General features: G+C 32.8%; 3 protein-coding genes across 3 annotated transcripts; 1 reads left to right on the top strand and 2 right to left on the bottom strand.

Annotated features, from left to right (window-relative positions):
- Positions 1–6: 6 nt before the first annotated feature.
- LOC111004051 lies at positions 7–2,570 on the bottom strand. Its single transcript, XM_045633322.1, has 5 exons — positions 2,328–2,570; positions 2,030–2,221; positions 1,416–1,721; positions 965–1,094; positions 7–725 (listed from the first exon to the last, which is right to left on the bottom strand). Exons 1-5 carry the CDS (start codon positions 2,568–2,570, stop codon positions 640–642), a joined length of 957 nt encoding a protein of 318 aa, XP_045489278.1. The 3' UTR covers positions 7–639.
- A 1,615-nt stretch (positions 2,571–4,185) lies between these two features.
- Positions 4,186–6,573, top strand: LOC111004064 (protoporphyrinogen oxidase). The gene has a single exon (XM_022274898.2). The coding sequence runs from the start codon at positions 4,334–4,336 to the stop codon at positions 5,756–5,758; it is 1,425 nt and encodes a 474-aa protein (XP_022130590.2). The 5' UTR covers positions 4,186–4,333; the 3' UTR covers positions 5,759–6,573.
- On the bottom strand, positions 6,157–10,272 carry LOC111004063 (dynactin subunit 4). Its single transcript, XM_022274897.2, has 8 exons — positions 10,022–10,272; positions 9,548–9,812; positions 9,039–9,193; positions 8,546–8,708; positions 8,043–8,226; positions 7,729–7,933; positions 7,212–7,354; positions 6,157–6,907 (listed from the first exon to the last, which is right to left on the bottom strand). Exons 1-8 carry the CDS (start codon positions 10,148–10,150, stop codon positions 6,703–6,705), a joined length of 1,449 nt encoding a protein of 482 aa, XP_022130589.2. The 5' UTR covers positions 10,151–10,272; the 3' UTR covers positions 6,157–6,702.
- Positions 10,273–10,854: the final 582 nt, after the last annotated feature.

The raw sequence follows: 10,854 nt of genomic DNA, 5'->3' as shown, positions 1-10,854 counted from the left end.
GTTTTATTAAAGAATCATTTCTTATATTTATTATAAAAAGTAGTACACTTAATAATATTTTTTAAATATATAATATGTGGATAAATAAATGTACGGGACGCCCATAAAGGGCAGACACCGTAGCCTATGGACACCGATTAATGGGTGCGTAGGCGGCCTTTAAGAAAGGAGTACACTCTTAATTTGAATAGTTAAAGGTTGTATCTCTCAGGAAAAATCTCTTCGGGAGTCGATTCAACAATTCGCAAAAGAAAGTGCCTTGTGAAGACATACTTAAACACTTAAAACATTCTTTTAGATTTCTGTGTGCCCTTTTTTAGCAAAAGCCTTTTCCCAATCCCGCCATGCTACGAATTTTAATGTGATATTCATCAGAATACAGAGATTCAAGAGCTAGTTTTATATTACATATGTAAGTAGCAGAAACAATAATGTAGCTAGATATTTGAAGGGGCCAAGGGCGCACTTGTAGGTAGAATAAAGTGCTCAACACTGTTCATGGAATGCAGTAATGCTGAGACGGGTGTGATACCGGCCTTTTAATTTTTTTTGAAATCCATTCCTTTAGTAACAGTTGTTATCGCAAATAAAAGTTACATGGACATTACAATTATAAGAGGGTTTTAAAATATAAAGATATCAGTCAAATTCGGCTCCAATGGTGATGCTGATGTCTCCCGGAAGGACTGTAGTCTTGTGGTACCAGCGATTTGTGTCCACCACCACTGAAATCAGTTTTAATTAGTGCCAAGAAATATCTATAAAAAAAATTAATTCTTTTCTATCATAATGTTAATTTGATAACTAGAATGCAACTTCCGTGGCGTGATCGATTCGTGTCGAAACTTTTATTTTGGTTTGTATAACTGCCCATAAAGAGAAATAGTTAAGAATCGAAAATACGTCAGCCCCATGAGGCTTTAAACTCAATACAATTTAATACAATACATAATTAATCGCTCACGTATTTCCCCTGGCTCCACAGTAAAAGTGATCCAGTCGCACCAGTAAAAACACTCGGGTGGCGGCGCCAGTTCCCACTGCTTGCGACCGCGAATCTGTGCCTGCCACGATATGTGACGCACTGAGTCCACCTGAGAATTGAAATGGAGATGAAATCTAAGACATATTCCAGATTTGAATCTACCATCGTGGGTATTACTCAATCTCCATTACGTTTTTGTAGCACGTCCTATAGCTATTGATAGTACCTACTTACTTTAGATGGCGTTATCTGGCTTTAATTCACAGAATACCAACTTCACCATTGGATATTTGTTTCACGTAGATAAGAGAATTACTAATTAAACTTTCAACATAATTATTATTTCCGTCAAAGTTTTATGTGAAAACCGAAAAAACCTACCCTACGGGCAATAAGTTATGGCATTCTTTAGTAAAAACAATGTAATTACATGCATATGCGCCCCTTGTCCAGGTCCTCCCATAAAGATCCAATCGACCATGTCACTTTCGGCCGTTCTTGGTAAAAAGTAAGGTCGGCTGTAGTAACTCCTCAGTTTTCTGATCTCCTCATCGTAACAGGTGCTCCAACCAACATACCACGGTTCGCCAGAGAGGTTGGCGCGTTTCTCATCCATAGTAAACACTTCTTCTAGAGAATCCAAACCAGATTTATATGCAAAATAGAAGCAATCATTGATTCTCTTTCCTTTCTTCTCGTTTAGATAAAAGTGTGCGAAGAAATCATAGCTAAACTCCTGTAAATTTCAGATACGGTTCAAAATAGTAAATTAGAATGACTTTTCTTTCTGGCTAAGCATACGAAAATCAAGCTGGTTCAGCCACAAAAAAAATAGTGAAATGATAGGGAGAGCAGATAGTACGATCAGGTCTGGTTGATAGCTTCACGCTCTTCTCGAATAAGAACGCGTTATCGGCACCCATAAGTGATGACCGTATATGGTGAACATTATAAAAGAAGACGAGAAATAACAGTTGTAAGCTGTTGAAGCATCTTACAGAACCCAGCGTAAAAATAGAAAAAAGCGTTATAATTTATATTTACTTCAATCGCCCTCCAATCTCTCGTAGCATCGGTCACAATGACAGGTTTAGTGGTATACGCAAACAGCTCCTCAAATTCCTCGGCGGTGATATCTGATAATCTCGTGACGTTCTTTATGTCTATGCACATGGAACAGTCCTCTGGAGGTCGAAAGAGAGACTTAGACGACGATGGCAGTTGAAGAATGCAGTCCTGCAAATATCCACTCAATTAATTGTGAGACAGCTGCATTTTTTCGTAGGAAATACCTTATGGTGCATTGCTGCAATCAGAAAATAAGCAATAGCTTTAAACTTACATTCTCAGTATAGAGCTGATTAAAAATCCAGGATAGAATAAAGCCTATAAAGGCAACCACAGCAGTCCCTATAATATATTTAAAATAACTTCTGAATTCACTAGGTATTTTATGAGGTAATTCCAGCTTTGATACAAATGTATTATCTAGTTTAAGATTATCTATTTTACTGATTAGTTTTAAACATTTAAATTCCGCGGTTTTAAGTTTTTTTTCATACAATTTGGCACGATCACCATTCATCTTAAAGGTTCCGGAAAATATGAAAGGGCTCAGAACATTGTCAACCCCTTTATATCGAGGTTTTTCTACACGGTTACAAAAGTCATGGAGCATCTATTGTACAAAAAACTGATTTTGAGAAAATAAGTGCCAAATTCGAAATCTGAATTATGACAGATGAGATTCAATATCTTTTATTGTGGTTAGTTGTGAGCCTTTCATTCTGTGAGACAAAATATTGTATTTTATTCAACAAAATATAAAATGCATCAAGAAGTACTTACTAGTTTTAATTCAATTTTATATTTCACGGTCACTAAAAAATAAATTATTTTTGTGCAACAAAGTTTGAAGAATATTATATTTTTCACCCTATAGGTTTTTGTTCAAATAATCGCAAAAAGCTGTCAACGCAACAAGTGTTTAATGGGTATGAAATTGAAATTCATTATCAGTTCTCGACACCACAACTGTAACCCAATCATACGCTTCGCTCCATATACGCAATAGGTTTTGAAAATTAGAAGAGTTACTAAATAATTCTTACACTGAAAATTGGGGTATGAATTATATTATATTTATTTTATTTGCAACGAATTTGCCTATTTACAGCAATATAAAACTAAAAATACTTTTCAATCTCATTTAGATACTCTATATAGTAGAGTTAAGAGTAGTACGGGCTCACGATGCTACATGGGGATTTACTCGAGCGTCATAGAGACCTATTGGGTTGCGAAGCTTAAATAATTATAAGAAAAAAATGTTATACATTTTCATCGGTTGGGGGAGGGGCTATAGATTTTCAACAATGTAAAAAAAACTGTGCCATGGACATACTCGAGCGCATCAGATAGCATGTCTTACGTATTTTTAGTAACGTATGTTAATCTGATAGTTTGCATTGTGGTCAGCGCGTCAGATTTTCTAAGAGGATCTTAAGACTTTTTTGATCTTAAGATTTACTGACTGACAATTTGAAAATCTTACGACTTGGATGTGACGCAAACTAGTGGTCGTTATTAGAATGTGCGAAAAAGGAATCGCCATTTTGATATACTGAAGCGCGACGGATTATATGGTTCATCTTTATGTCCTAGACGTAATGTCTCATAATATGGCGATTATCTGGAGGGATTCGCCTTAAATAATATTTTTTTAATGATTCATTTAATTTACTGATTAGCTCAGTCACAATGCTTTAAAAAATCTTCATCTAAAAGAACCGGTTTACTTCGCTGATATTCTAAAATATTTACACATTGTTCAAAGGTTTCTAATGTAAATTTTATTGTATATGTTAATATTAATCATAGTTAATATTTATAAACGAATACAGGCATGCATGCAGCCGCAAGTATTAAACTTTATCGACGATTTTTTATCCCCCTGTATAATAATCTATCACGTTGTAGTAAATCCCGAAATCCCCTTTTGGCCACCCCTACTAATACGTCATAGGTAAAATAATCATACTTATTAGCATAATATAGTATAGACCTTTTTTGTCTATTAGCTATTCATCATAGTAGCCCTATGTATATGTTTTATGTATGTCTTTAATCACTGTCACAATATTTTATTTTGTGTGATATGTCATTTGTTTTTATTGTCACTTTCAAATTTCAATTTTCAACTTTTCAGTTTTGTTTCTTCACATTTTTATCAGTTATCTCTAATCACTATTGAAACACCTGTTCTTGTGTTTATTTGCCGTAAGTGTTCCTATGTTAAAAAAATATAAAAGTAGGGTCTTTGTTAATAATAAATGAAAGACTATCGAAATGGCAGCAATTTTAGGCGGTGGTTTAGGAGGGCTCTCCACAGGTTATTATTTGTTGAAAAATAACGCAAACAACTCGAATAAACTTAAAATTTTTCTCTTCGAAGCTACAAATCAATGCGGAGGATGGATAAAAAGTATTCGCACTAAAGATTACTTATTTGAACAAGGGCCAAGAACCATTCGCCCGAAAGGCATCACAGGTCTTAATACTTTAAATATGATGCAAGATTTAGGGCTCAGTGAACACATATCTCCAATTAGACCAGATCATCCTGCTGCAAAAAACAGAATGATCTTTGCAAACAATGCTTTGCATCTTCTTCCATCTAGCCTCAAAGGGGTCTTCCAAAAAAATGAACCATTTTCAAAACCACTGATTTATGCAGTATTTAACGATTTAAAACAGCCTTACAAAGAATTGAAAGACGACTCTATTTACAATTTTGTTGATCGCCGATTTGGTAGAGAAATAGCAGACTATGCAATTTCCCCGATGATTTGTGGCATATGTGCTGGTGATGCTAAGGAAATATCTGTAAAATTCCTAATGAAAACATTGTTTGAGTATGAACAAAACTATGGTGGGGTAATGAAGGGTTTAATGAAATCAATGTTCAAAACAAAAATACCGGATGATATACAGTTAACCGAACTAGCTAAAGCAGCAAAAGAAGAAAAGTGGAGTGTGTATACTATACGTGGGGGCCTTGAAATATTCCCAATTACACTCAAAACCTATTTACAAGATAGCAATGTAAACATGCAATTTAATACTAAAGTTGAGGAAATAGAATTTGTTGACTCAAGTTTGGTAAAACTTAAACAAAGTAATGGGGAAGTCATTTCAGCTAATCATGTTTATTCTACCATACCAGCTCATATTTTATCTAGATTAGTTGAACGGCAACATCCTGACCTATCTAAGAACTTAAGTGATATACCGTTTGTAACTGTAGGCATAGTTAATCTATATTTTTCAACAAACAAACCACTCATAACTCCGGCTTTTGGGTTTTTGATACCACCAATTGAGAATTCACCTATATTAGGTGTTGTGTTTGACTCTTGCTGTATTCCTGATCAAAATGGGACAGTTTTAACAGTAATGCTGGGTGGAAGATGGTTTGAAGAGAAGTTCGGTGAAAATGTAAAAAAGGATAGTCTTCTTAATATTGCAATGAAAGAAATTAAATCAATTTTGAAAATTGATGAAGATCCATCAGCTTTTAATGTTAATATACTCCATAAATGTATCCCACAATATGTTGTTGGTCATTATGAACGAGTAGACACAATAAGGCAATATATTAGTGAAAAGAATTTGCCCATTTCTTTAATTGGCAGTAGTTATGATGGTGTAGGTGTAAACGATGTTATTTATTCTGCCAAGTCTCAAGTAGAACAGGATTGTACAAAAACGTAGAATATATGAAAAAGTCAAGACTGCATTTATACACAAATATATTATTTTAGTTTTTCAAATGGGATATTTTGGTGCAATAATAACATTAATGTTATTGAGATGCCATATTATGTTTTACCTGACGTGAATTTACTGTGATGGTTTGTGCAATACAATAATAATTTATTTGTTAAAAAACTTCTTTCATTATTTTTATAGGCCATAGATATTTCATAACAAAATTAAATGTTATGCAACTTTAAATGTATGCAATCTACAATCTCTATAAGTGAAACAAGTTGTCAAGGACAGGAAATATAAAAACAAATTTAAACTCTTCAAATAATTTAGCATAAATAAAACTGATTTATACAAATTTTGGGATGAGATGTTTTAAACATTTAATGAAACAATATTAGTAATTAAGCAATACCTGTATTTGTTGTGAATGTTACTATGTCATAAGATATTCTTTATTGTTAAACATACATTAAAATAAATAATACTTTTTTGACATTTATAAGTCCACCAAAATGTGATAAAGCTGTTAAAGGTAAAAAAAATCTTAAGACTAGAATATGAAAAAGTGCATAAAACTTACAACTACTTGTAGCACCTATTTAATAAGTTCATTATGCGTTGCATTTATATTAACACAAGCAAATGGTTAACCTAAAAGCTTTTTAATATCAATTTTATATTGTCAGCAAAAGAAAAATACTTGTTCTTAAAATGCAAGTGTAATTTAGTTTAATGGAAATAATCTCAAGATATTTTAATTAAAAACCTTAAATGTTGTTAATCTAGGAATGGGTAAATAAATATCACTCAGCGAGCATTATCAGTCTTATTCAACTAAAAGATGCCATGGCAATAAATTAATTGAGACCTTAACATATTATATAATCATGTAGTATATATTTTCTTTACTTTATATTATAAAACATTATGTTAAAGAGTTTTTACTATTGAGAAACAATTCCAAGATCTATGGTGACTGTGGTGTAGAGGGTGTGGTCTCTGGGCTGAGTGGAAGTAGGTGGAACTGTGTTTCGATATGTGTATTGTAAAGCAATCACAGCCACTGCTGGAAGACCCACTTTGACATTCTCATCTGTTGTCAGTTGCAGACGAAGTGCTAGCTTGTTGGATTTCCTCCAGAGTATTATGCTGAAATGACGTAACTCTTTAAATAAGTTGCATCTATGTACAATATCCTAAATAATTTATATTCTTGCATATATGTGTTTGAACCTCAAATAGCTATAAAACCAAACAAATACATAATATAACTGTTTTATTTTCATTGATTATCAATTATAATTCTTTGTTCCATCTTTCCGTCTGTGAACTAAGACCATTTCTAATTTCAATGATCACTAAGCCACATTAATACAAATCATATTATTAAAATATTTTATATACCTAGCTGAAGTACATATCTATTAAATCTTAGAAAAAATGAACTACTTACTCATTGGTGTCATGATGCGAATCATCATCATACTCGGCAGCATCATCTCTTTGAGCAAGGGTAAAGGTTAGCTCTGGGTTATTCACTTTTATTGCAGAGGGCAAAATTGGCTTGCGTTCCACAACAGACTTCCAAGACATGTCCTGAAGAAAAAAAATTAGATTGGTCAAGGCCAACTCACGAAAAGCACAAGGATTTCAAACATTATTTTGTTAAGGATTTAAAATCTCCTTCTGTCCTTAAGATTGTTTTAAATCATATTCTAAATGCACCGCCATAAAATCTTACACAATAGCTCTATTGAACTCTGAACAAAATTATAGAACTATTTTATATTGACATTCAAGCTTACAAAGTTCAACGAATTCCTTTCCCTAAAACTTTTCTCAATTCAAAGTAGTTGAACAGTAATTATGGATATGCATTTAGCCCTATACTGTAATTTTTTCTTAACACAAGTAGGAATTTTAAAAGCTTATTAATTTTGTAATACTTGCATTAAAGGATATGAACAAACCTTTTCCAAGTTTAGTGATTTCTCCAATGACTTCTCAATATTCTTAGGTTCTTCTTTCTCTTCAATTTCAGGCACTTCATTTGGTTGTATAAGTTGTATTTGCATTTCATGAGCTGTTGGGTTTGTCAGTTTTAGCAGCAATGCAGATGTAACACCTGGCTTTATTGTCTCATATGAGATAATCTTAACTTCTGGAACATGATAGCTAAAAGCAAAAATTTTGGTAATACTCTACATCTTTTTTGTAATCTTCACTTACAGGAAGCTGCACTTTTTCAACAATTAACAAATGTAATGTATCCAAAAATACTTACAATGCAAGCAACTCAATTTTAAACTTAATAGATCCAGGATTATATTCAGGCTTTGTAAGGTTGTGGTCACATTGCCTGCAACGCTGACTTCTTTTCACACTCAGAGGACGGGCAATTGGTTGTAAACGAGATACTTGTTGGGCTTGCCACTCTGGCGAAGCTAGCCGTTGTGGCATTGTTGTTACTGAAACCATAAAGATACTATTCAAAATGATTACTAATTACACTAAATGTTTTAACATTTATATTATCACATAGTTTCCAGAGTTAACAATTTTCATTGGGAAAGGATTTTTCTTTCTTTCTAATAAAAACGACAATTACAAAATAATATTATGTCTTTGTTTGAAAAGGATATACAGTTTTACTACTATACTAGGTGCATTTATTCAAACATACAAGATATAATATACTCTTTCCTAATCTAATCCTAAATTGGTATTGGCCCCAACACTCTGCAAAGCTTCTTAAATTCTTATTCATAAAAAAGAGGAATAACTTACTCATCTTTAAGTTAACCTCCTTGGTGTGGTAGTCATCTGGCAATTCTTCAACTTCCTCCGTGGCCTGGCTTGGCACAAAGTTAGCAATTGCACTAGAAGTACTCTCACTTGATGGCATACCGGCTCTATTTCGAGCCATGGCACCAGTCAGGCCTGTTTTATCCTGTAATGTTATAATATAGATGTATACTTGAGAGTTTGAATATTGGAGCACTTTGGGAGTACTAGTTCACATCAAAAACTTCATTTTCTATTAGATTGTCCATCAAGGAAGACGCACAACAACAATAGCAGAGGAATTAAAAAATATTGGAAAATTTGGAAAAATAATTAATAACAGAAATGTCTATCTTATACCTTCTAGAAAAAGTCTGCAACTGCATAGATAGACATCAGCTGTTTAATCATTATCCAATTTTATCTAAAGAATGAAAGAATATATAAGTGATTTTTAAGAAATGTGATGGAAAATAATATTGTACAAAGCTCTTACAGTAAGAGTTATATAATTTCCTCTGATAGCAAACTTCTTTCTTTCTTTATCAAGTTTTTCTTGTTTCTCTTGCTGTGCTATAGCCTTATAATATTCCATCAATTGTGCAAACCGATTTGCAAATGGGTTTACCCTTTCTGGCCAACCACCAGATGCTGAAATTATAAATAATTATTTATATTAAATTCTAAAATTATTTATTAAAAACTAAATAACATTTTAAAATGTTTTACTACTTTTTTTCCAAACTTTTTGGCACATAAACTTTAATTATAGTTTGATACAGAAAATAATACTAACTCAATAAAAAATACCAACATCAAATAATTCATTTTGTCAACAATTGAAAGTGTTGTGTGCCTCTAAAACAAGGGTTGCAGAGCCAGTGGAGTGAGTAAAAGAACTGTTTGTTATTAGCCAGCATAAATACGTTTTGTGACTATAGTGTTTTTCATTAGGTAGGTTAGCTATAAATGCTCTTCTCTGTTTAAACAATACTTCTAACTCACCAACAGGTTGGTCTGGTATTCCAACATCCCTAGATGTCCAGCGACAATTAAAACATGACAAATAGTACATTTTCTTTGGTTGCTTATTCTCAACCTTAGCATCACCAGAGGCAGGGTCCTGTCTAGGCTGGACCATAGTAGCGCGGGTTGATAATGTATGAAAGCAACTTGGGCAATCAAAACAACTACTGCAGCGGTTCTTCTTCAGTCTTGCTTCAGATGAAGGCATGTTTTCCAGGCAGTTTGCACAGTAATGTGAGTCAACCTAACAAAATAATTAAGATACATGAATTGAAAGTTATGGAGAATTTTACTGTAGTGGATAATAAGGACATAAACATGAAACATTAATGAAATGGATTAGAACTGCCATATAATAAATAATGCTGATAATTCGCTTTTCATTGTCACTTTTTCCAAAACATGAATAATTTGTTTTTACTTAATATTGCAGAAAATGAAGAAAAAACATACCTCATGACATATACAGAATCCACATCTAATTTTTAAGCAATGACGACAAAAATACAAGTTAGTAATCGGTTTCATTTGTCCGCAACTGCAGACATACTTCACATAATCTGGCTGTACTAAATAAGCCATAATATAAACGCTTACGAAAATTCTATAACAAATTATCTAAACTGCTTAATTTTTAAGTAGGTGCAGAAATCCCAATCGATTTGATTCTCAAATCATAGTTAGTTACATTTGACTGTGACATCAAAATGTTTAATTTGGCAATCTGAACGTATAGAACGTTCTGTCACTTGACTATTGACAAGTTATATTTACTGTTTCCCGTGACCTCGGTAACATCTTATTTCTTAATAATGGCTTGGGAAAGTCAAAGTCAAAATCGTTTGTTGATGTAACACAATATATAATTATTATGAACGTCAAAAAAATGATTTAGGAACATTTTAAAAGCTTCTAATTTTACATTTACTGTCAGTGCTCAAATCAATCGTGTAGAACGGTAGAGAAGAATTGGCAATAAACTCTCCGCCACTCTCTTTTTGGGAAGTGACCTCACTTGGGTTCATTAGGGTCATAAGTCATAAATTTTTATTTTTATAAATAGCTATTCTTGTATATTATTATAAACCGAGTGTGAGCGTCAGTGTGTAATTATGTGCTTGGCGAGGATATTTTAGCTTATTTTTGGAGAAAATTGAAATAATTAGTTTATGAGCCACTGGTTCCATTTGTTTAAGTTTAATGTATTAAGTATTAAACGATCCATCTCATAAAAACGACAGTAAGGGTACGATTAACAATTATAATGTTTATAATAATAGTAAATA

This window comes from Pieris rapae, chromosome 2 (assembly GCF_905147795.1).
Source record: "Pieris rapae chromosome 2, ilPieRapa1.1, whole genome shotgun sequence".
NCBI classification, from domain to species: Eukaryota; Metazoa; Arthropoda; class Insecta; order Lepidoptera; family Pieridae; genus Pieris; species Pieris rapae.
The sequence above is the reverse complement of the archived record's forward strand: the minus strand, read 5'-3'. Positions and strand labels throughout refer to the sequence as shown.

Excerpts from the sequence above, each read along its gene's own strand:
- LOC111004051 (XM_045633322.1), bottom strand. The coding sequence starts at position 2,570 with ATGAATGGTGATCGTGCCAAATTGTATGAAAAAAAACTTAAAACCGCG. Across the intron at positions 1,095-1,415 it reads GACAAGGGGCGCATATGCAT|GTGGACTCAGTGCGTCACAT; the intron begins GTAATTACATTG and ends TTCAATTCTCAG. Across the intron at positions 726-964 it reads TGTGGAGCCAGGGGAAATAC|TGGTGGTGGACACAAATCGC; the intron begins GTGAGCGATTAA and ends AACTGATTTCAG.
- LOC111004063 (XM_022274897.2), bottom strand. The coding sequence starts at position 10,150 with ATGGCTTATTTAGTACAGCCAGATTATGTGAAGTATGTCTGCAGTTGC. Across the intron at positions 7,355-7,728 it reads AATCACTAAACTTGGAAAAG|GACATGTCTTGGAAGTCTGT; the intron begins GTTTGTTCATAT and ends TTTTTTCTTCAG. Across the intron at positions 6,908-7,211 it reads TCGCATCATGACACCAATGA|CATAATACTCTGGAGGAAAT; the intron begins GTAAGTAGTTCA and ends ACGTCATTTCAG.
- LOC111004064 (XM_022274898.2), top strand. The coding sequence starts at position 4,334 with ATGGCAGCAATTTTAGGCGGTGGTTTAGGAGGGCTCTCCACAGGTTAT.